At 42.8% G+C, this 24,944-nt stretch overlaps 1 protein-coding gene across 1 annotated transcript; it reads right to left on the minus strand.

Annotated features, from left to right (window-relative positions):
* Positions 1 to 12: 12 nt before the first annotated feature.
* gpr185b (G protein-coupled receptor 185 b) lies at positions 13 to 24,127 on the minus strand. Its single transcript, XM_071333307.1, has 4 exons — positions 23,553 to 24,127; positions 10,152 to 10,351; positions 9,729 to 10,015; positions 13 to 9,506 (listed from the first exon to the last, which is right to left on the minus strand). Exons 2-4 carry the CDS (start codon positions 10,347 to 10,349, stop codon positions 8,921 to 8,923), a joined length of 1,071 nt encoding a protein of 356 aa, XP_071189408.1. The 5' UTR covers positions 10,350 to 10,351; positions 23,553 to 24,127; the 3' UTR covers positions 13 to 8,920.
* Between the last annotated feature and the right edge of the window lie 817 nt (positions 24,128 to 24,944).

The following is a 24,944-nucleotide window of genomic DNA, read 5'->3' on the forward strand; positions in this document are numbered from 1 at the left end:
ACACAAAAATAATTTTGCTTCTTTCATCTTTATCAGTTTATTTGGCAAATTACTCTCACTTGTTTTTTTTCTTTTCTTTTCGATTTCTTGAATTTATTTGCAATAGGAAAAATAAATCATTTGTCGGCAATATTAGTATTATTATACATTCAACACTTATAGTGCAATGTGTAACTTGTCTCGCTCATAATGTGCATCCCAAATGGCACCTTATTACCTATGTAGTGCACTACTTTTGACCAGGGCCCATAAGGCTCTGGTCAAAAGTAGTGCAGTATATAGGGAATAGGGTTCCATTTGGAAGACAACTATGAAGTGCATTGTACTTTGTCATCACATTGATATTTCGCAATACAAAGAAGAAAATAAAAACATGATTCGGCCTGTGTCACAAATGACACCCTATTCCCCAAATAGTCTAATACTTTTGTTAAAAAGTAGTGCACTTTATAGAGCTCGCCAGCTTGTAGTCCTAAAACCCAGAAATGAGTTGCCTCTGTTTAGTTCAGCCATTGCTAAAGGGAAAATGAATAGCGGTTTTGGATAAACGCCGAAAATAAGGTCGAAGGTTAACACAGGCTTAGGAGATTTTATATGTTTCATTCTATGAGATAATATCAGTCAGTTAACTTCTGACCTTTATGAATTTTGAAGCCTTTATGTGCTTTATGTGCTTTTTTTGTTACATAAATGCTTCAAAATTCACAAAAAGTGACGTTAGCTGATGAAAATGATCATCTCATAGACCAAAGGTATAAGATCAAAGCCTGTGTTTACCACAAACCACATTTTCAGCATTTAACTCCATTAATTTACCCGTAGGCTTTGTCCCTCGCGGAGTTAGTGCCTACAAAAAGACGCCATTTTACTATTGCTCTCTATTGGAGATAGGGAGTCATTTGGGACATAGCCAGTAAGAACAACAACAAGATGTTAGCTCTGTTACATCACAGTATCATCAACCAATCACATCCTTTGCTCAGGGCCTGACTTCCTTAGTCTATGAGGGACAAATCCTAACTTCCACTTACATAAGTTGCATTTTCACTTAGTCACCGGTTGACATCAATGCATGACTAAGTGAAAACTTGTGGAAGTTAGGATTCACCCCAAGAAACAACGATAATGCAACGATAATGCACCAACACTGTTTAATCTGTGAAGGCCATATATGGTCCCAGTGAAGTTTAGCTCTCAGGTACTGCTATAGACAATATCTTAGTGAAAGGGGTGACAGGGAGAGAAAATAGCCCAACATTACATTTTAAAATGTTCTAACGTTTTCATGAATGGGATTTATAACGCTTCTCCAAGTGCTGAAAGCGCTTCACACACACACACACACACACACACACACACACACACACACACATTTTCTCATAAGTGCAGGTGGCTTAGGTTTAGTGGGGTTCTTTTGTAAAGCAGCAAAAGCATTCGAAACAGAATCCAGCTTTACATTATTCTCAGATCTGTCAGAGAGAAAGAAGGAAGGAGAGAGGAGGAGGAGAAAGGCAGGAGGGCTAGGCATGAAGGGGAGAGGAGGAGAGAGAGGGGGGGGGAGAGAGAGACAGAGACAGAGAGAGAGACGCTTCTTGTCTAATGGAGCAATGAGAGGATTTTCAAGTTGCTCAGGGGGTAAACATCGCTTTCAGCTTGCTATTTATAGTTTGGAGACAGATTTATTTCTGGGTAGGATTTGTGAAATGTTACAGAGAGAGTAGCACAGTCTGACATGGCACCTTATTCCCTAGGTAGTGCACTACTTTGGCCCCTATTCCCTATATAGTGCACTACGTTGGCACCCTATTTCCTATGTAGTGCACTACTTTTGACTAGAGCCCTATGTGGGTCCTGATCAAATGTAGTGCACTATATAGGGATTAGGGTTCAATTTGGGAAGCAGGCAGAAAGTGTCTTTGAAATGACCTTTTCCTCTCTTCTCTTCTCAGCAATGACGTCACCTGTAACCAGATAGACAGTGTGACGTTCATTGCTGCCTCCCCGCCCTGTTTTCTTCTTCTTTTTATGTAAGTCCATCTTGCTTTTTCTGTTCTCTGTATAATGGGTCAATAAAGATTGTATTGAATCTTAATTAGGCCTATTTAGAGTGATATTGATGTGTCTTTTTTGGCAATGTGCTCTCAGAATGGCATGTTAATGTGTCTGCTCTACTCTGGTGAATATTGCATGTGAGTTTAGGTTCCTCCTATATTCCACATTGTTATTCACAGAGCACAGATAAATATACTCTTGTCAATTTTTGCTGCCACAAAGGTCCTCGATTGCAGTTTTTCTTAACTCATATTTAGCTCATATTTTCAAGGTAATTTTTCAGTGCTCTCTTCTCCTATGGTTAGGTAGCGATTGGGGTGGGGTAAGCTGATCAGTTTTGTGTCTTCCCTCCTATGGTTTATGTTTTTGTTGGCGGGGAGACAGGGGGGTAGCTGATCCTAGATCAGTTTGGTTTTAGTGCTCTTGTCCTTTATATATCATCTCTACACAAGATCAAACGTGATAGGCTGTAATGTTTTTTTCATGGCTGGTGATAGGCTATCATGTTATTTCATAGCTCGTGATAGGCTGTCGTGTTTTTTCATAGCTCGTGAATGCATTTACCTTGAAATACATGAGACAAACACATACATGATCAATACATGTAATACATCAACCAAAATAAGACACCAGTAATAGGTAAGAAATATGGCACTTTTTAGCATAATTCAACACACATTGTTTCAAGAAAATTATTTTGACCATTGATAATACGAACACACGCACACACACACAAGTCGCACACACTGTAACAACCATGTTTTTTTTAAACTCATGCCCTGACGACGAATATAAAAATATAAGTTTCTGTACAGCATTGCATAAGAAAAATAACCACACTCCTTTTCCCTCCTGAAGAGATTGTGTTGAGCCTATAGAAATATAATTAATATAATCTATTTCACTCATGTCTGCACGGCCAGGCACAACTCCAACACCATCATTAAGTTTGCCGATGACACAACAATGGTAGGCCTGATCACCGACAACGACGAGACAGTCTATAGGGAGGAGGTCAGAGACCTGGCTGTGTGGTGCCAGGACAACAACCTCTCCCTCAACGTGATCAAGAAAAAGGAGATGATTGTGGACTACAGGAAAAAGAGGACCGAGCACACTCCCATTCTCATCGACGGGGCTGCAGTGGAGCAGTTTGAGAGCTTCAAGTTCCTTGGTGTCCACATCAACAACAAACTAACATGGTCCAATAACACCAAGACAGTTGTGAAGAGGGCACGACAAAACCTATTCCCCCTCAGGAGACTGAAAACATTTGGCAAGGGTCCTCAGATCCTCAACAGGTTCTACAGCTGCACCATTGAGAGTATCCTGAATGGTTACATCACTGCCTGATACGGCAACTGCTCGGCCTCCGACCGAAAGGCACTACAGAGGGTAGTGCGAACGGCCCAGTACATCCATGGGGCCAAGCTTCCTGCCATCCAGGATCTCTATACCAGGCGGTGTCAGAGGAAGGCCCTAAAAATTGTCAAAGACTCCAGCCACCCTAGTCATAGACTGTCCTCTCTGCTACCGCACAGCAAGCGGTACCGGAGCGCCAAGTCTAGGTCCAAGAGGCTTCTAAACAGCTTCTACCCCCAAGACTCCTGAACATCTAATCAAATGGCTACCCAGACTATTTGCACCCTCTTTTACACTGTTGCTGTTCTCTGTTATTATCTATGCATAGTCATTTTAATAACTCTACCTATATTAACTACCGGTGCCCCCGCACATTTACTCTGTACCGGTACCCCCCTGTATATAGTCTCGCTCTTCTTATTTTACTGCTCCTCTTTAATTACTTTTTACTTTTACTTCTTATTTGTATCTGTATTTTTTAAACTGCATTGTTGGTTAGGGGCTCGTAAGTAAGCATTTCACAGTAAGGTCTACTACACCTGTTGTATTCGGCGCATGTGACTAATACAATTTGATTTGATTGTAAAGGTATGCCTACAGCAGTATGTATGGCCCATCTTGATGTGTTTATGCATAAGAGAGAGAAGCTTTTATCCTGGAGGGCCACAGTGTCTGCTGTAGTTTTCATCCCTCAGTTAATTGACCAATTGACCAATTAACAAATTAGCGTCACTGATTGGCTATAAAGTGCTCACACATGGTTTCCCATGTGTAAATCAAGACACTAATTTAAAGTCAAGCATGAGAATCAACTGGGTCTTGATCATTAGGCACCAAATGGAAGAAAATGGACTGAAACTAGATGGAACTACCTGGACTTTTCCAACAAGAAATTTTCTTTTGCAAGGGGTTTTATAATGTCTTCCGTTGCGAGCCCAAATGAACAGGCCGCAGGTTTGCTGCAGCCCTCCAGGAAAGCCTCCAGGAGCATGACCATCTCCTGTTTACAGTGTCTGTTTTTTGTTACATCACATGTAACAAATACAGTATTGGCAATATAAACCAGGGGGTGACAGACACACACACACACACGGTGCTAGGTAGTCCCACCCCCGTTCTACGGGCATGACAGAGTGGTATATTCACAGATGGGATTCAATTACATCGGAGAACGCACCTCACATAAGAACACAGAGTTTTGCGTGTTCACCAGTGGTTACGCACGTTTCCATCAGAGAGTGACCTGGGGTGTGTTCATTAGTCAGAAACGGTAGCAAAATTATTTGCAACTGAAATGTTTTACTTCAAACGTAAAATGTCTTGCGACAAAAACAAATTCAAGTTGGTCCCTCCCCGTTTGTTTCTGCTTCCGTTTGGTTCTGTTTAGTTCGTAGTTAATACACCCCAAAGAGAGAGGAGTACACGGCAGACCCTAATATACATCTGTTGTCTTGTGCATTTAAAGGCTGACACAAGCAGGTAATACATATCTCGATTTATAATCAGTCATATGGTGGTCAAAAATTATGTTTTTCTGTTGATATATGCTAACCAGTATTTATGTCTATTTTTGATTGTTGAAAGTTTAAGGTAGTGAGAATTTGATTTGAATGGATTCTCTCTGCCATTAGGTCCAGTTAACACTCTCTCGATTGTAGCTAGCAGTGCACTACTTTTGGAGGGCCCATACAGCTCTGGTCAAAAGTGCACTATATAAGGAATCGGGTGCCATTTGGGACACAGGCTAACCACGAAAGCATGTGATTGTTTTTGGTCGTCAATCCCGCTGAATAGAAAAACAATATAAATAACACCACTTTACAATGTAGAAAAATCCCATGATCATTTTATAAAGAAGTTCTCTAGTCCTGTATGTGTGCCATTTTGAGAGTTGTTTGTTATATTTTTTGCTATTTGTTTTTGATACGTTTTCTTTTCAGTGAAAGCGTTGAATCGTGTAATTCCCCTCGAATAGTGACGGTGACTCATTGACAATATACAAATATTTTTGTACAATTTGCCTTCATTTAGTCATTTTTAAAAACCATGCTCTATAGGCTAAACTCTTACCCTCATAAGACAGCCAGCTCTCCATTGACCTATAGATAGACCCGATGGCTGGCACATCTCACAGGCCACAGTAGTCTTTTACAATTGTTGTTGTTTTTACAGTACAGTGGATACAGTTGCAAAATCGTAGTTGTGAGATGACAAACAAACATGTTTGCTCATCAGAAAGATTTTTAAGAAAGTGTCATCTCGATTTCTGTTTAATTTGGATTTAGGGGCTACATCCTAATAGTATTAATTTGCTTCCTCTCCTCGTCTCTTCACCTTAATGTAGCAAGCTTCAGTATCAGAAGTAATGGAGGGAAAAGGACATCTGGTTTCTTTACAGTTTGGGCTACATCTTAACAGTCTTAATTCGCTTCCTCTCCTCGTCTCCTCTCCTTACTAGCCACCTATCCGAGGTTGTGTAGGAAAGGAGACAATGAAAGGAAGCCATTTCAAGGTATTATGACACAATACTACTAACCTACAATCTTACCACACCACTATCACCATCACTAAGGGCCTATGTATATCAGCGGGTTAGCCTACAACTACAAGCTAACCTTTCATGAGAAACTAACCTCAGTATAATCTGTGTGTGTGAAACTATCGATGTGTGAACACGGGTCACATTACCCTACCACGTCGCGCCTGGCGGCTCACCTATCAAAACCGTATGACCTGGATACACTAGAGACAGCACCGTGCGGTGTAACAATGGCTTCCCATTCATTTTCAATGCAAGGAGAGTGAAGAGAAGAAGAGTGAACGGGGGACTGTTGAGCACATGGCGGGACTAAAGATGGGGAAAGCTAAACTTTATACAAATCCTCCGCCACATTGCGGCGTGAGTGACCCCGCTTCCAGCTCACTGTAACTTCCAGCCCCTACTGGATTGGGTGACAATGGCTGTTGATACCTAGCACTACCGAGCATGCTTGCTAGCTTGTTAGCTCCCACATCAGGGTGAAGGTAGCGTGGCTAGACGAGTTACAGCTTGTATAGTGTATCTTGGTCGTTATTAACCCGCTGAGCCATTGAGCCTTCCCGGGGCTGGCTATGACACGTCAGCTTCCCTCTATTGCAGACATCCAGAGACGCAGAGCCGAGAGGGAGCACGTGATTTGAAACTTGCGTAGAGACTTAGATATGGAGAGGGGAAATGAGGGGTATATAGGCCAAAAACTTAATGAATATGGAACCTAGAGCCTATGTAACGGAATGTTGGTTTTGTGTTTCAGGAAACGTTCTGGTGTTCTGTTGTTGTCTAGTGCTGTGTCGTCCATGCATCGCCATCTTATTGATAGACACCCTATCGGATTTGGATCGATGTCTGTTCATCTGACATGATGGATAATCAATATACTGTTTACATTGTCGGTTGACAGATGGATGTTGATCAATCATTATTGTTTAACTTGTCTGGCTGAATCAAGGCTTTTAAACCTACATAGACTAAGTTTTCAATAGGCCTAGTTTAAATTCAAATTGAACTCCATTAATGATATCAAAAAATACATTTAATTCAGATGTATATGAATTGTTATGATTGCATGTCACACTATTCTAATAAGCTAACTGATAGATAGGACAGATAAACAGATACCTCCAACGGTCATCTACATCTGCTATCATTTAGAACCCTTCGCAACATTTAGAATGGTAGAAGCCATCACGTCATTACGGAATCCGACCAAAGCTTCTGCGAACACGAGCTGTCGGCTGTGACACACACATATTGTCATCTCTCTCTCTCTGTCTGCCTGGGAAGATCCTGTTAATCTAAAAATCATGGGCCTGTGCTCCCTCTTTCTCTCAACGCCAGGGCTGTTTTATAATGCATTATTAAACCCTACAACATATGAGCTGTGTGAAAACAACGGTCTGAATAGATGGCTCCGAAGGGTAGAATTTCCCTTGGCTTAGACAGGGATCGAGGATCAGATTACACTTCCTGAATTCTAACTTTAACCAATATATGGGAAAACACAAAACTGACCTTACATCAGTGGATATTAGGGACTATGAGCGTTGGCTCCCTGGTCGCTATCCATGGTGCTGAAATGAGCTCTCGGTGCTTGGGGATAGTGGCTTGATATGCTAGGTGAAGTCCATGGTGCTGAAACAGGTTTAGAATGTTTTAGATGCATTTCTCGCCATGATGATAACCATCAAAAATTTAGATTTCTAGAAATTCTAGTACTGTTATACTATTTGTATACCTCCTGAATGTAGGTTTGTTTAATGGTTTGTTTTGTGGGAAACAAGGGAATGTTTTAAAAGTTTGGGCTTTTCTAAAAATTTATGTTTTTTCTTTAAGGTTAAACATGAATCAGGCTTCATATTGGCTTTGTTTGTTTGTTTGTTTGTGTAGCCTTGTGACTTGGTTCTAACAATTGTTCTTGGTGTTCTAATGCCGGTTATAGTCATCATTTGCAACACGATCCTTGGGGCATGACAGTTTAAGCAGGATAGTTTAAAGCTAGAATCCTTAAATAAAACAATGACAATGTATGACAGTTGATACATGCTCATGAGGCATTTATAAGTTATATTCTTCAATAACCAATGGGTATATGTCAGTATTTGTAAGTCCAAAAATGGATGTAGCAACTAAGGAGTCTAGCTTTAAAGAATCTCTCAAATGACACCTCACTGAAAACCTCAAGGTTGTAGTACCCTAACCTAACACACATTACAATGGTCGGCTAGTTTACTCATAAGTGAGTTAGCTCATCATGTGTTTATGAAGACTCCTTATCACCTTCCAACCAACTCCTACTAGGCTCTCTACTACTCATGCTCACCTTCTGAGCTAGAAGCATTGTAGAGGCCTATAAGTGTTTCACCTTAGCCCCACACACAGTCACAGTCCACTACTACCATCTCTATCCAGTGGGCTTGGGTAGGGCTAGGCCCAGGGTAATGCATCCCAGACCTTCTCAGTCCAGTCCATGCCTCCTCAACGTATGACTAGGGGGAGCCACACCCGCCACCCAACACTGGTCTCAGGCCTAGGCAGGCGAGGTGTGGATTGGGTCACATTTCTCCTCGCCACCCTGTTCTGACGTCACCGTACCCCAAACCTATACATTGTTGGAGGTTGGAGGTCCTAAGAGGGGGTCGACCTTGCCTTGTTAGTCACCTTTGAACCTTGACCTCACCACACCCCAAACCTATACATCGTCAGAGGTTCGTGGAGGGGTGCCATCTTGCCTTGACGTCAACACACCCCTAGAGAAAGGGGGGAGGAGAGGGGATCCCCTTCCTCTGACGACCCAAACACCCCTACCTCTACATCACTGGATGTATGGTGGGAGGGAGAGATTGGAGGGGTCGCAGCCAGAAACCCTTCTCCAGGGCTCGACATTCCCATCTCCCCGTTGGCCTGGCCTGGCAACGTCCTCCACACGCTCTGAGCCAGTTAATCAAGCTTTCTGTATGTTCAGGTTCCCTATACATCACTGGAGGTCCTCGCCCTTGGTCTGAGACTCAAATTTGACGGGACACACCCACAGCACGCCAACCACAACCCCTTCTGTATATCTGGGTTCCTGAAAGCGTATATAATTGGATTTATAACAGAATTACACGCCGCCGGCAGCACAGTGGCGTATGTATATATTATAGGATAACTCGAGTCCGCCACTATAGAATACATTGCGAATGGCAACCAACACATAGCGAAAGCGCAGAGAATCACAGAGAGTGTCTGGACTCCTTTGGTCGTGGAAATAGCGATGAATTGATGTTGGACTGCGATTTGCTGAGCATGTCGGAACGCAATCCTACAGATCTGTAGGTAGAGTTGCATCATGACTGCAAAGACCAATAGGAAGAAGACTGCGAGTGCAACGGCGTTGGATTTCGTGACTGGTCGGCATACGCTACAAGTCGTTTCGTCGTCTAGACAGTTCCACCCGAGGGCAGGGAGGACTCCAAGGATCAGACCCACCAACCAGATGAGCCCTATTACCAGGTACGTGAAGAGGACAGTCCGTTCGGTGTGATAGGTCAACGCGTTGTACAGCGACAGGTACCTGTAATGGAGTGAACATTACTGTCAGTCCAGTCCATGTTTTCACTGGCACACTCACTATTCCAAAACATGTTTAACTCATACTGATAACTGATTACTTTAGTCCGGTCCATGTTTTCATCTTAGTGAGAACTGATACACTCAGAATTCCAGTACATAGTTGCATCGCTGCAATTATAGTAATCAGAAATACAACATAAAAAGAAATACAATGTCACCATACCTGTCCACAGTGATCGCCAGGATATTCAAAATGGACGCGGAGAACGCCACGATAAGTATCCCCGTGGAAACCAAGGTCACGACCTCTCCCTTGACCAGATAGATGAAGACAAAGTTTAGGATGAGTCCGAGACCCGCCAGGAGGTCGGCGAACGCCAGCGAACCAATCAGGATGAACATAGGAGCTCGAAGGGTCGGCGTGTAGAACAGGACAGCAATGACCAGAGCATTCTCACAGGAGATGAGGGTTCCTGTGACACATAATGCCACGTCCCATGGGCTGACATCCTGTTTATGACAACAATAATAGTAATACGTTTTCAAAATACCCAAAGTTACTTAACAGAGTCAGCAACATTTTTTAAAAGCTATAACATCAACCAGTACGTTTATGTTCACAAAACCTGATGACATCATGACTAACCTGGGGTGAGGTCAGAGGTCGTAGGTCAAGGTCAGATGTGGAGGTGCGGACGGGGACTGCGGAGGAGGAGTTGACCCCAGGGAGGTCAGGGTAAGGGTCAAGCCAGGGGTCCAGGGATGAGGGATCAAAGGTTGCAGAGGAAGTAGTGTTCTGGGGAAGGCCACCACTGCTCATGGCTGCAGCTAGGGAGAGGATCATAACTGGATGAAGGGAAGAAGGGAGGTGAAGAAGAAGAAGAAGAAGAAGGGAGAGAGCAGGCTGTATTAATAAGGAGACGGGACACCATAGTGTAAGATTCAGGAACATCTTTAATAAGATACAACCAGATAGAGAATACAGAGTATAATGGTTACTGTAGTACATTATTCTACAGAGGGAGAGGAGAGGGAGAGAGGAGTCCAGGTGGGAGAGAGGGGGGATGGATGAGGGGGAAGAGGATTAAGGGATTCAGATTGAGGAGGAGAGGGAGAGAGTGAGTGAGTCAGAGGTGTCCATTACTAAAGAGGAATAAAGTCACTTCTCAAATAAAAACAAAGAGATCATCCATCCATCCAATCAATATTGGAAACAAAAGCGCATGACTCAAATAATATATATACTGAGTAAAACAAATATTAGGAACACCTTCCTAATAGTGAATTGCCCCCCCCCCCCCCCCCACACACACAAACAGTGTTCCTACTACCATACCTCTTTCAAAGGCACTTCAATCTTTTTGTCTTGCCACACAAACCATGTCTCAATTGTCTCAAGGCTTACAAAGTATTCTTTAACCTGTCTCCTCCCCTTCATCTACACTGATTTGAAGTGGATTTAAAAGGTGATTAAAAAGGGATCAAAGCTTTCACCTGTTCAGTCTATGTCATGGAAAGAGCAGATGTTGTGTGCTTAAGGTTGTTGTCCTGTTGGAAGGTGAACCGATTGCTCAGTTTGGCTGGGCGGCCAGCTCTAGGAAGAGTCTTGGTGGTTCCAAACTTCTTTCATTTAAGAATGATCGAAGCCACTGTGTTCTTAGGGACCTTCAATGCTGCAGAGATTTTTTGGTACCCTTCCCCAGATCTGTGCCTCGGCACAATCCTGTCTAGGAGCTCTTCGGACAATTCCTTCGACCTCTTGGCTTGGTTTTTGCTCTGACATGCACTGTCAACTGTGGGACCTTATAGAGACAGGTGTGTGCCTTTCCAAATCATGTCCAATCAATTGAATTTACCACAAGTAGACTCCAATCAAGTTGTAGAAACATCTCAATGGAAACAGGATGCACCTGAGCTCAATTTTGAGTCTCATACCAAAGGGTCTGAATACTTATGTAAATGTGACATTTCTGTTTTTTATTTTTAATAAATTTCTAAAAAACTGTTTTTGCTTTGTCATTATGGGGTATTGTGTGTAGACTGATGAGGAAAATAAACCATTTAATACATTTTAGAATGCGGCTTTAACGTTGCAAAATGTGGAAAAAGTGAAGGGGTCTGAATACTTTCTGAATGCACAATATTTGTTTTGACAATGACAGTTTACAATCTAATGTAACACCAAGTAATTTAGTCTCCTCAACTTGTTCAACAGCCACACCGTTCATCACCAGATTCAGCTGAGGTCAAGAGCTTGGGGAATAATTTGTTCCAAATACAATGCTCTTGCTTTTATAGAGATGATTAGGATCAGTTTATTACTGGCCACCTTTTCCAAAACTGACTACAACTCCTTGTTAAGGGTTTCAGTGAATTCATTAGCTGTGGTTGCTGACATGTATTTGGTTGAATCATCAGCATACAGTACATAATTTCATTTAAAATATAACCCCCAAAAATTCTTAAGTTTAGTCACATAATTGCTCAATTTGCAGTCAGCAGCCAGACTTATTAGCCACGAATTTGGCCCCATCTCTTTCAACCATTCAATTTTTCAATTCCATCAATCTGTGGAGCGTTAACACTTCTGACAGACAGTTTCTTAACAGGTGCATGTTTATCTATAATAGGAAGAAGCAATTTCATGAATTTATCAAGTGCAGCAGGTTGGATTATTAATCACATCAAACCGGAAAATATGTTTTATATCACCCACATAAGAGTCACAGCAAAAACGTTTGTATGATCTCTTATACACTATTTTAGGCCCAGCTTCTGGAACCTTCGTTCTCCTAGATATACAGTAGCCTCTATATTGTGATCACTGCATCCAATGCATATGGATACAGCTTTAGAACAGAGCTCTACAGTATTAGTCAAAATGTCATCAATACATGTGGATGATCTTGTTCCTGTTGTGTTTGTAAACACCCTGGTAGGTTGATTAATAACCTGAACCAGATTACAGGCGCTGATCACAGTGAGAAGCGTTCTCTTGAGTGGACAACTTGATGAAAACCAGTCAATATTCAGATCCCCAAGAAAATAGAGCTCTCTGTTTACATCCCATACACTATCTAGCATTTCACGCACATTATTTACAGTTGAACTCAGAAGTTTACATACACTTAGGTTGGAGTCGTTAAAACTCGTTTTTCAACCACTCCACAAATTTCTTGTTAACAAACTCGGTTAGGACATCTACTTTGTGCATGACACAAGTAATTTTTCCAACAATTGTATACAGACAGATTATTTCACTTATAATTCACTGTATCACAATTCCAGTGGGTCAGAAGTTTACATACACTAAGTTGACTGTGCCTTTAAACAGCTTGGAAAATTCCAGACAATTATGTCATGGCTTTATAAGCTTCTGATAGGCTAATTGACATCATTTGAGTCAATTGGAGGTGTACCTGTGGATGTATTTCAAGGCCTACCTTCAAATTCAGTGCCTCTTTGCATGACATCATATGAAAATCAAAAGAAACCAACTAAGCCCTCAGAAAAAAAATTGTAGACCTCCACAAGTCTGATTCATCCTTGGGAGCAATTTTGAAATGCCTGAAGGTACCACATTCATCTGTACAAACAATAGTACGCAAATATAAACACCATGGGACCACGCAGCCGTCATACCGCTCAAGAAGGAGACACGTTCTGTCTCCTAGAGATGAATGTACTTTGGTGCGAAAAGTGCAAATCAATCCCAGAACAACAGCAAAGGACCTTGTGAAGATGCTGGAGGAAACAGGTACAAAAGTATCTATATTCACAGTAAAACGAGTCCTATATCGACATAACCTGAATGGCTGCTCAGCAAGGAAGAAGCCACTGCTCCAAAACCGCCATTTAAAAGCCAGACTACGGTTTGCAACTGCACATGGGGACAAAGATCGTACATTTTGGAGAAATGCCCTCGGGTCTAATGAAACAAAAATAGAACTGTTTGGCCATAATGACCATCGTTATGTTTGGAGGAAAATGGGGGATGCTTGCAAGCCGAAGAACACCATCCCAACCGTGAAGCACGGGGGTGGCAGCATCATGTTGTGGGGGTGCTTTGCTGCCGGAGGGACTGGTGCACTTCACAAAATAGATGGCATCATGAGGTAGGAAAATTATGTGGATATATTGATGCAACGTCTCAAGACATCAGTCAGGAAGTTAAAGCTTGGTCACAAATGGGTCTTCCAAATGGACAATGACCCCAATCATACTTCCAAAGTTGTGGGAAAATGGCTTAAGGACAACAAAGGCATGGTATTGGAGTGGCCATCACAAAGCCCTGACCTCAATCCTATAGAAAATGTGTTGGCAGAACTGAAAAAGCATGTGCGAGCAAGGAGGTCTACAAACCTGACTCAGTTACACCAGCTCTGTCAAAATTCACCCAACTTATTCACCCAAAATATTTCAAAACACACATCCTGTTTGCAACAAGGCACTAAAGTAATACTGCAAAAAATGTGGCAAAGCAATCAACTTTTTGTCCTCAATACAAAGTGTTATGTTTGGGACAAATCCAATACAACATTTTACTGAGTACCACTCTCCATATTTTCAAGCATAGTGGTAGCTGAATCATGTTATGGATATGCTTGTAATCGTTAAGGACTGGGGAGTTTTTCAAGATAAAAAAATGTATGGATTGGAGCTAAGCACAGGCAAAATCCCAGAGGAAAACCTGGTTCAGTCTGCTTTCCACCAGACACTGTGAGAGGATTTCAGCTTTTAGCAGGTCAATAACCTAAAACACAAGGCTAAATGTACACTGGAGTTGCTTACCAAGAAGACAGTGAATGTTCCTGGGTATCCGAGTTACATTTTTTACTTACATTTTCTTGAAAATGTATGGCAAGACCTGAAAATGGTTGTCTAGCAATGATCAACAACAAATTTGACAGAACTTGAAGAATTTTGAAAATAATAATAGGCAAATGTTGCCCAATCCAGGTGTGGAAAGCTCTTAGATATGTACCTAGAAAGACTCACAGCAGTAATCATCTTTTTTTCCCAAGATGGCGTAGCAGTCAGATGTCTTTGTATTCCTGTTGTCGTGTCCCGTGTATATATCTTTCTATATCTTTTTTCTTTGCATATATTTTTTTTATTTTTCTTGACCTCAACTTCAACACACTCTCCTGCAAGTCGCCTCACCCAATGTGGTTTGGATCTGCTATTTTCTTTACTTTAGAACCGGAACTCCCAACAGAAGCTAGCCAGCTAACTAGCTACTAGCTAGTAGTCAGCTAGCCACTGCTGGCGGCCATCAGCTAACCTTCAGCCCCGACAACTCTTGCCAGTCTGCATAGCGCGATTCAAACCAGAGCATATCGGACTTATTTTTCTCCATATCTCCGGACTCCTACCGCAAGCTCTGAACTTTTTCACCTGGATCATCGCAGCTAGCTAGCTGCTATCCGAGTGGCCACTCCTGGCTAACGTCTCTGTCCTAACGTCTCTGTCCTAAAAGCACCAATTAGAGGTCCATCAGCCACTCCTTGGGCTACAATACCTATTTTGCCAATTGGCCTGGACCCTTTTTACTGCCGATAAGGAGCCCCGCCGATCCATCACGACTGGACTACCAATGTAATCTGCCCGAGGGGCTATTTCAACAGGCTCCTCCGTCGCGACGTCCCCTTAATGCCCATCTGATAGCCTGCTAGCCGCGACCCGCTAGCTGTCTGGAGCATATCGGACTGTTAGCTGAAGAAGCCCATTGGCCAATTTCTTGGGCCACTATACCTATTTTGCCAATTGGCCTGGACCCTTTTACAACACGGAGCCCTGCTGATCCATCATAACTGGTCTGCTGATGTAACTGCACGAGGGGGCTACAACAGACTTCTTCCGTTGCGACGACCTTCTAAGGCCCCTCTGCTAGCTTGCTATCCCCAGCCCGCTAGCTGTCTGAATCTCCGTGTCTCCAGCCCGCCTAGCTACTCACTGGATCCCTATGATCACTCGGCTACGCATGCCTCTCCCTAATGTCAATATGCCTTGTCCATTGCTGTTTTGGTGAGTGATTATTGTCTTATTTCACTGTAGAGCCTCTAGCCCTGCTCAATATTCCTTAGCTAACCCTTTAGTTCCACCTCCCACACATTCGGTGACCTCACCTGGTTTAAATTATGTTTCTAGAGACAATATCTCTCTCATCGTCACTAAACTGGGACATGCTTAACACCCTGGCCATCCTACAATCTAAGCTTGATGCCCTCAATCTCACACAAATGATCAATGAACCTACCAGGTACAACCCCAAATCCGTAAACACGGGCACCCTCATAGATATCATCCTAACCAACCTGCCCTCCAAATACACCTCTGCTGTCTTCAACCAGGATCTCAGCGATCACTGTCTCATTGCCTGCGTTCGTAATGGGTCTGCAGTCAAACGACCACCCCTCATCACTGTCAAACGCTCCCTAAAACACTTCAGCGAGCAGGTCTTTCTATTCGACCTGGTCCGGGTATCCTGGAAGGATATTGACCTCATTTCGTCAGTAGAGGATACCTGGTTATTCTTTAAAAGTGCTTTCATCACCATCTTAAATAAGAATACCCCATTCAAAAAATGTAGAACCATGAACAGATATAGCCCTTGCTTCACTCCAGACCTGACTGCCCTTGACCAGCACAAAAACATTCTGTGGCATACTGCGTTAGCATCAAATAGCCCCCGCAATATTCAACTTTTCAGGGAAGTTAGGAACCAATATACACAGGCAGTTAGGAAAGCAAAGGCTAGCTTTGTCAAACAGAAATTTGCATCCTGTAACACAAACTCCAAAAAGTTCTGGGACACTGTAAAGTCCATGGAGAATAAGAGCACCTCCTCCCAGCTGCCCACTGCACTGAGGCTAGGAAACACTGTCAACGCCGATAAATCCACAATAATTAAGAATTTCAAGAAGCATTTCTCTACGGCTGGCCATGCTTTCCACCTGGTTACCCCTACCCCGGTCAACAGCCCTGCACCCCGCACAGCAACTTGCCCAAGCCTCCCCCATTTCTCCTTCACCCAAATCCAGATAGCTGATGTTCTGAAAGAGCTGCAACATCTGGACCCCTACACATCAGCCGGGCTAGACAATCTGGACCCTCTCTTTCTAAAACGATCAACCGAAATTGTTGCAACCCCTATTACTTGCCTGTTCAACCTCTCTTTCATATCGTCTGAGATCCCCAAATATTGGAAAGCTGCCGCGGTCATCCCCCTCTTCAAAGGGGGAGACACTCTAGACCCAAACTGCTACAGACCTATATCTATCCTACCCTGCCTTTCTAAGGTATTCGAAAGCCAAGTTAACAAACAGATCACCGACCACTTCGAAGCCCACCGTACCGTCACCGCTATGCAATCTGGTTTCTGAGCTAGTCATGGGTGCACCTCAGCCACCCTCAAGGTCCTAAATGATATCATAACTGACATTGATAAGAGACAATACTGTGCAGCTGTATTCATCGACCTGGCCAAGGCTTTCGACTCTGTCAATCACCACATTCTTATCGGCAGACTCACCAGCCTTGGTTTCTCAAATGACTGCCTCGCCTGGTTCACCAACTACTTCTCAGACAGAGTTCAGTGAGTCAAATCGGAGGGCCTGTTGTCCGGACCTCTGGCACTCTCTATGGGGGTGCCACAGGGTTCAATTCTCGGGCCAACTCTCTTCTCTGTATACATTAATGATGTCGCTCTTGCTGCTGGTGATTCTCTGATCCACCTCTACGCAGACAACACCATTCTGTATACTTCTGGCCCTTCTTTGGACATTGTGTTAACCTCCAGACGAGCTTCAATGCCATACAATTCTCCTTCCGTGGCCTCCAACTGCTCTTAAATGCAAGTAAAATGAAATGCATGCTCTTCAACCGATCGCTACCCGCCCGCCCACCATCACTACTCTGGACGGTTCTGACTTAGAATATGTGGACAACTACAAATACCTAGGTGTCTGGTTAGACTGGAAACTCTCCTTCTATACTCACATTAAGCATCTCCAATCCAAAATTAAATCTAGAATCGGCTTCCTATTTCACAACAAAGCATCCTTCACTCATGCTGCCAAACATACCCTCGTAAAACTGACTATCCTACTGATCCTTGACTTCGGCGATGTCATTTACAAATTAGCCTCCAACACTCTACTCAGCAAGTTGGATGCAGTCTATCACAGTGCCATCTGTTATTTCACCAAAGCCCCAAATACTACCCACCACTGCGACCTGTATGCTCTCGTTGGTTGGCCCTCGCTTCATATTCGTTGCCAAACCCACTGGCTTTAGGTCATCTATGAGTCTTTTCTAGGTAAAACCCACCTTCTCAGCTCACTGGTCACCATAGCAGCACCCACCCGTAGCACGCGCTCCAGCAGGTATATTTCACTGGTCAGCCTCAAAGCCAATTCCCCCTTTGGCCGCCTTTCCTTCCAGTTCTCTGCTGCCAATGACTGGAACAAACTGCAAAAATCACTGAAGCTGGAGACTTCTATCTCCCTCACTAACTTTATGCACCAGCTGTCAGAGCAGTTCACAGATCACTGCACCTGTACGTAGCCCATCTGTAAATAGCCCATCCAATTACCTCATCCCCATACTGTTATTTATTTATTTTGCTCCTTTGCACCCCAGTATCTCTACTTGCACATTCATCTTCTGCACATCTATCACTCCAGTGTTTAATTTCTATATTGTAATTATTTCGCCACTATGGCCTATTTATTGCCTTACCTCCCTTATCCTACCTCATTTGCACACACGGTGTATATACTTTGTTCCTATTGTGTTATTGACTGTATGTTTGTTTATTCCATGTGTAACTCTGTGTTGTTGTTTGTGTCGCACTGCTTTGTTTATCTTGGCCAGGTCGCAGTTGTAAATCAGAACTTGTTCTCAACTAGCATACCTGGTTAAATAAAGGTGACATAAAAAAGATAAACTTCTTTTTTTTTATCGATGCCAAAGGTGGTTGTACAAAGCATTGACTCAGGCGTGTGAGTACGTATGTACAGCAGCGGCCCGTCATTCAGGGCAGGTTGGGCATAGCCCCACATTTTTAGCTAAAATAAAATACAAATATTTTTTTGGGGGGGGGATTGCTTGTTCTGCGTGTTATTTTGGCATTAATACGTGTCACTTATCAGTTTGCAAACAATGTAAAAAATATATATATATCATTGAGTTAATAAAGCCGCATACATACATGGTCTCTTTTTTGTTTTATTGAGTAAGGCAGCTCCAAATTACAGGTGTTTCAGCCTAGCTCAGTGCTTTCTGTGGTGGTGGGGCGAGCCAGCAAAATATAGAAGCATTGCGCAGTGATTGGCTAAGTGTTCTGTCACTCATGGGGACACTACGTCATTGCCAAGTTTAAGTCCTTAGTAAGGGTAGACATCCAAAATATCAGCCAGTTGGGCCCTGCCATAGAGTTATATTACAAGTGCCCTTCCAAAAAGGCTCAAGGTCATTAGCCACAGATAAGATGATGTCAAATCACGTTACATGTACAGTAGCTTTGATTGGACTGATCATGGCAACATCAGAATCATAATTTAAAAAAAAATCTATATATTTTTTATTTAATCTTTATTTAACCAAGTAGGCCAGTTGAGAACAAGTTCTCATTTACAACTGTGACCTGGCCGAGATAAAGCAAAGCAGTGCGGCAAAAAAAACAACACAGAGTTACACATGGGATAAACAAACGTACAGTCAATAACACAATAGAAAAATTGTACAGTACAATATACAATATACAGTATGTGCAAATGAAGTAAGGAGGTAAGGCAATAAATAGGCCAATATTGGCGAAGTAATTACAATCTAGCAATTTACACTGGAGTGATATATGTGCAGGTGAGGATGTGCAAGTAGAAATACTGGTGTGGAAAAGAGCAGAAAAACTCAAACAAATATGGGGATGAGGTAGGTAGTTGGTTGGATGGTCTATTTACAGATGGGCTGGGTACAGCTGCAGCGATCGGTAAGCTGCTCTGACAGCTGATGCTTAAAGTTAGTGAGGAAGATATAAGTCTCTAACTTCAGTGATTTTTGCAATTCGTTCCAGTCATTGGCAGCAGAGAACTAGAAGGAAAGGCGGCCAAATTAGGTGTTGGCTTTAGGGATGACCAATGAAATATACCTGCTGGAGCACGTGCTACGGGTGGGTGTTGCTATGGTGACCAGTGAGCTGAGATAAGGCGGAGCTATACCTAGCAAAGACTTATAGATGACCTGGAGCCAGTGGGTTTGGCGACGAATATGTAGTGAGGACCAACCAACGAGAGCATACAGGTCGCAGTGGTGGGTAGTATATGGGGCTTTGGTTACAAAACGGATGGCACTGTGATAGACTGCATCCAATTTGCTGAGTAGAGAGTTGGAGGCTAATTTGTAAATGACTTTGCCGAAGTCAAGGATCGGTAGGATAGTCCGTTTTACGAGGGTATGTTTGGCAGCATGAGTGAAGGATGCTTTGTTACCAAATAGGAAGCCAATTCTAGATTTAACTTTGGATTTTAGATGCTTAATATGAGTTTGGAAAGAGAGTTTACAGTCTAGCCAGTCACCTAGGTATTTATAGTTGTCCACATATTCTAAGTCAGAACCGTCCAGAGTAGTGATGCTAGTCGGGCGAATCAAGTCGACAATCTACTGGGAAATCCTTTTTAATCCTTGTCATATGAAGTGAAATAATGAAGAGAAATTATAGATAAACCGTATCGGTGCTCATTGGCCATTGGACACAAAGATTTCACAAGAAGTTGGACATTTGCAAATTCAATAATGAGTCCTTTGGAAGTGGCTAACGGCAAGTATTGCAAAGAAACCAGTAGCCTGCTATTCAATGGAGTGGCTGTGTGTTTTTTTTCTCTTCGAGTTCCCACCATAATACCAGAGAGTGCCAGACTTTGATGCCAAAATTTGATGCCAAAATCTGCCCACAATAGACCGCCGCGCCACATTCAGTGAGCACATCACAAGCCAAGGTGAGTCCAAAAATGTCTTGTATGCTGCTGCATAAATTATGTAATATGCAAGGGAGATATGTATACTGTAGCTAAAATGTAATACTAAGTATATGTTGTGTAGTAAGCTGTTAGTAGCCCATGTTCCTCACCCTAATATGTTGGTCTATTTTCACCTCTTATTTTCGCCTAATGTTACTGTTCTGACTCGGTGGTGCTGCACATGTAGCCTATAACCTGTTTTTGAGAAATGTCATCATCTAATATTGTAAGAGGTTTCATTGTCTGTTTATATGCCCCCTTTATTTATCCTACGGTTCTGACTTGGTGTACAGGGAAAATACTGTAAGAGCAGCCCATGTTCTGCATTCTGTCGCTGTATATTTCAAAAGTGCTGAACACATAGTTATATTGACTAGGTCCATCTTACTGTAGCTCGCTCGTTAATGTCTTAATCGAAATTATGGAACGCTTCTTATCTGCTCATCGTTCCCTCATGCCATAGTTTGTACATCTCACTTGTCAGTAGAAACCACATTTGTTTAAGCAAGTCAGCCATACCAGCTGTTTTTTTTTTTTAAAGCAGTAAACGAGACTGAATTAATTGTTTCGCTGCCAGACAAGGCTCCGCTGATAGCCAGGTGTAGCGGTGGTAAGGATTCACTCCATTGTGCTGAATAGAAAGCTCTGCTGTTGGGACAGCTTTATGTGGGCCCTAAATGTTTGTGGGCACTGCTTGTCGCCTTTATAGTGCAATGAATGTATTGTGTTGTGTAGTGTCTTTGCTGACATGCATCTAAAACAAACATTTCTAAAAACATGTTTTCACTTTGTCATTATGGGGTATTGTCAATTTAATTCATTTTGAATTCAGGCTGTAACCCAACACAATGTGGAATAAGTCAAGGGGTATGAATACTTTCTGAAGGCACTGTGTAGACTACTGCTAATAACACATTACACAACACAATATGTATAGATTAATATGATATGCTCTACATAGCCTACAGCCAATTTATACTGTCTATATAGCCTACTGCTAGTGACACATAAACAGACATTGCAACAAAGCACAATATGCATGCTTCTTTGTAAAACCACCATAATATACCCTATATACAGATCCTATATGTTTATATACATAGCGATATGTGCTACACACAGCCTATATACACTCACTGGACAGTCTAGTAGGTACACCACCCTGTTCACGAAAATGGATCGCTCCTGCAGACAGTGAGTAAAGTGGCCGTGGCTTGTTAAATAAAGCAGGCAGACAGGCATCGAGGCATTCAGTTACTGTTCGATTGAACTTTAGAATGAGCAAAACAAGTGACCTATGCGACTTTGAGCATGGTATGATCGTCGGTGCCAGGCGCTCCGGATCCAGTGTCTCATAAATGGCCACCCTCCTTGGCTTTTTACAGAGAATGGTGCAACAAACAAAAAAAGTCCTATGGGCTGATGACAGAGGTTGAAGGAGAATGGCAAGAATCTTGCACTCTAACAGGCAGACCACAAACAGACAAATAATGGCACAGTACAACAGTGAAGTGCAGAACGGCAACTCGTCGAACCTTGTCACGGATGGGCTATTGCAGCAGACGACCACACCGGGTTCCACTCCTATCGGCCAAAACCAAGAAGAAGCAGCTCCAGTGGGCAATCAACAATACTGGACAATTGAGGAGTGGAAAAACAATGCCAAGTTCAGTTTACTTGAGTGGGTCGTGCAGTCCCCAGACCTCAACCTAATAGAACATATTTTGGATGAGCTGGAATGGGCTGTTTGCAGCATGAATGTACCGGTGTCCAATCTGAATCAACTGCGTGATGCCATCGCATCAGCATGGACCAACATTCCAACACATTGTAGAATGCCCCAAGAATACAGAATGTTCTGGAGGCAAAGGGGGGTCCGACCCGGTACTAGATGGGTATACCTAATAAACTGGCAAGTGAGTGTATATAGCCTACTGTAACACATTTAACACACATTACAACACTAAATGCATGTTTCCTTGTAATACCACCTTCATGTTGCAAACATACAGATCATATTTAATGCATAGATATACGTTATTCAGTACATAGATACTGGAGACACTTACACATACATTGCACAACACAAGATGTTGCCTGGTAGTTTAAACATGCATCCTTATATGGCTTTTCTACATACCGCATTGATTTACCATGAAATTGTTTTCCTTTTGTTCCTCCTTGAATGGAACAGAAATAACAAAAACACTAGTAACCTAAAAAAACAGTATTAGCTAAATATAATCCCCATTGCAGCAGCAGCGACATATAAAACATGTCCAAATGGAATAGAAAAAAATACATCCATATATGATATTCTTACCAGAAAAATGGGACAGAAAGTCAGCCTTCGTATTAGGCTTGGAGCTATCACCTTGCAGTGATTTATTCTATTTTTAGAAAAAAACGTTTAAAATCTGCGAGATCGTTTTGATTCTAGTCTGACTGACACGCTGCACAGACAAAAAAAAACACAGAGCTAATTTTAACTCTGCCAGCGCGCGCACAGCCAGCAAGCTCCATTCACAAATGTATCCTCTCCTCTCTAACCCTCCCTCCTTTCCCTCACTCCCTCCCTGTCTACTAAGCACACGCACGCGCACATAGGGATACACACGCACATGCACACCCATACAGTACACACCGACACACTGCAAAGGACTGAGAAGGTCACAAAACCCGCAATGCAATTTCCATTTGATGGTTTCTATTTATAAATCTTTTGTTTTCTGTCATTGTTTTTTTATTGTCAACAAACTATTTATTAATAAACAACATATGCATCTGTACGCTAAAGACATAGCATCATTCCATATGCGCATCTCCCACCACGAACAATACCCCAGTTTCATTCAACTGCATTGCCTTTCCCCCCAGCGCAGTCCGTGACTGTTGAGCAAGGGAGAGAAAGAGAGAGAGAGAGAGAGAGAGAGAGATGATGGAGAAGAGAGATGGGGAAGGGGAGAGGAGAGACAACGCCACAAAGACAGAGAGACAGAGAAGAAGAAAAAAATAAATACAATTACTAGTTCTTTATGTCCTTTTTCGTCTTTTACGCCGCTGGATATAAGAAATAAAAATCTAGATTTCCTTTCTGTAGAGTAGTACTTGAGGAGCGCGGTGCAGTCATCTGACGCTATCCTTTCGTTAGCATTGCTTCAACGCTGTAAGCAGTGTAACCACCTCTGCCACTTGCCGCTCTCCTCCAGCCGTGCATAGCCTACTATGCGCACCACTCTCTGCATGGACACGTTGACGACGATTCTCCCTTGGTGACGTCAGAAGCTCACTAAGGTCACGCTGTGTCGATGGGTTCTGTGAATCATGGACTGAATATTGATAATGAAATCCGGTTTCTCCAGTTTCCATAAACAACACGAATCCATGTTTAGATAGGTAGAAGAGGATCTCTGTGTTCGGTGCCCACGCACGTGAACGCGCGCACGCACACACTCACACACAAACACAAGGTCGACGCCTGCATCTCGTTTCCTTTCATCCTAGCCCAATTGAGATCATTCAGATCAAGTGTTGAACTTCAGTTTCAGAAGATTTAAGTTAATTGCCCTTGTGAATAGTAAATGTGAGTAGTAAGTTGAGTTACTTGTCAAGGTGTGAGGGAGGCTATAACTACAGTATATGCACTCATATTTCTCTCTTGCTCTCTCTCTCTCATGGGACACAATTACACAATCACACCTTTTGTGCAGGAAATTCCCCGGCCCACGCGCTCTCTGTCATCCCCCTATCCTCCACTCCCCTCCTCCGCACCACTCCCATGGTGAGTTCTCATTCGCTCTCTCTCTACCTGATTCACGCCTTTTCGGCGTTTGTGCAGTGCCTCTGCAGTGGCTATTGTGTATGAAATAGTGCAATAAGCTTGATTGTAGTAGCTTACAACATACTGGGAAAGCACAAAACACGCAGACACACACACACACACACGTTTTTATGAATGTGTGAATCACAGCGCGTAATAGGAACACAGATGAGGTGTGTGTGTGTGTGTCTAGCTGTTCATTGATGACTTCGCCCAGTCCTTTTGAAGCGGACTCCTTCATTCATCTTTCCTGCAAAGCACTCTGGGTATTAGAATCGGCCAAGTCGCTCAAGATCCACTGCGAATTAGACCTCCATCCAGGTAAGCAGGATGTCAGAGGATAATGTTAAAACCAGTCACTAGGGGCAACGGTGAGCGCTATTACCATCAAGTAGGCTCTGGGTTGGCTAGGGTGTTGTGGATGGGCGTAAACCATGAGCTCTGGCCCCAAGGGTTGTGCGTTCAAGCGTGGAGTTGTTATTGTTTTAACCCAACCCCCAAACCTTAATTAACTTAACCATTGGGATTTAAAGCCTGAACTTAACTTAAGGGTTTGGACATCTGATTCCACACACACACACACACACACACACACACA

Source organism: Salvelinus alpinus, chromosome 11 (genome assembly GCF_045679555.1).
Source record: "Salvelinus alpinus chromosome 11, SLU_Salpinus.1, whole genome shotgun sequence".
Taxonomy (NCBI): Eukaryota; Metazoa; Chordata; class Actinopteri; order Salmoniformes; family Salmonidae; genus Salvelinus; species Salvelinus alpinus.

Coding starts and splice junctions, on each gene's coding strand:
- gpr185b (XM_071333307.1), bottom strand. CDS start 10,349: ATGATCCTCTCCCTAGCTGCAGCCATGAGCAGTGGTGGCCTTCCCCAG. Junction 10,016..10,151: donor GACCTCTGACCTCACCCCAG/GTTAGTCATGAT, acceptor TGTCATAAACAG/GATGTCAGCCCATGGGACGT. Junction 9,507..9,728: donor CTGGCGATCACTGTGGACAG/GTATGGTGACAT, acceptor ACTCCATTACAG/GTACCTGTCGCTGTACAACG.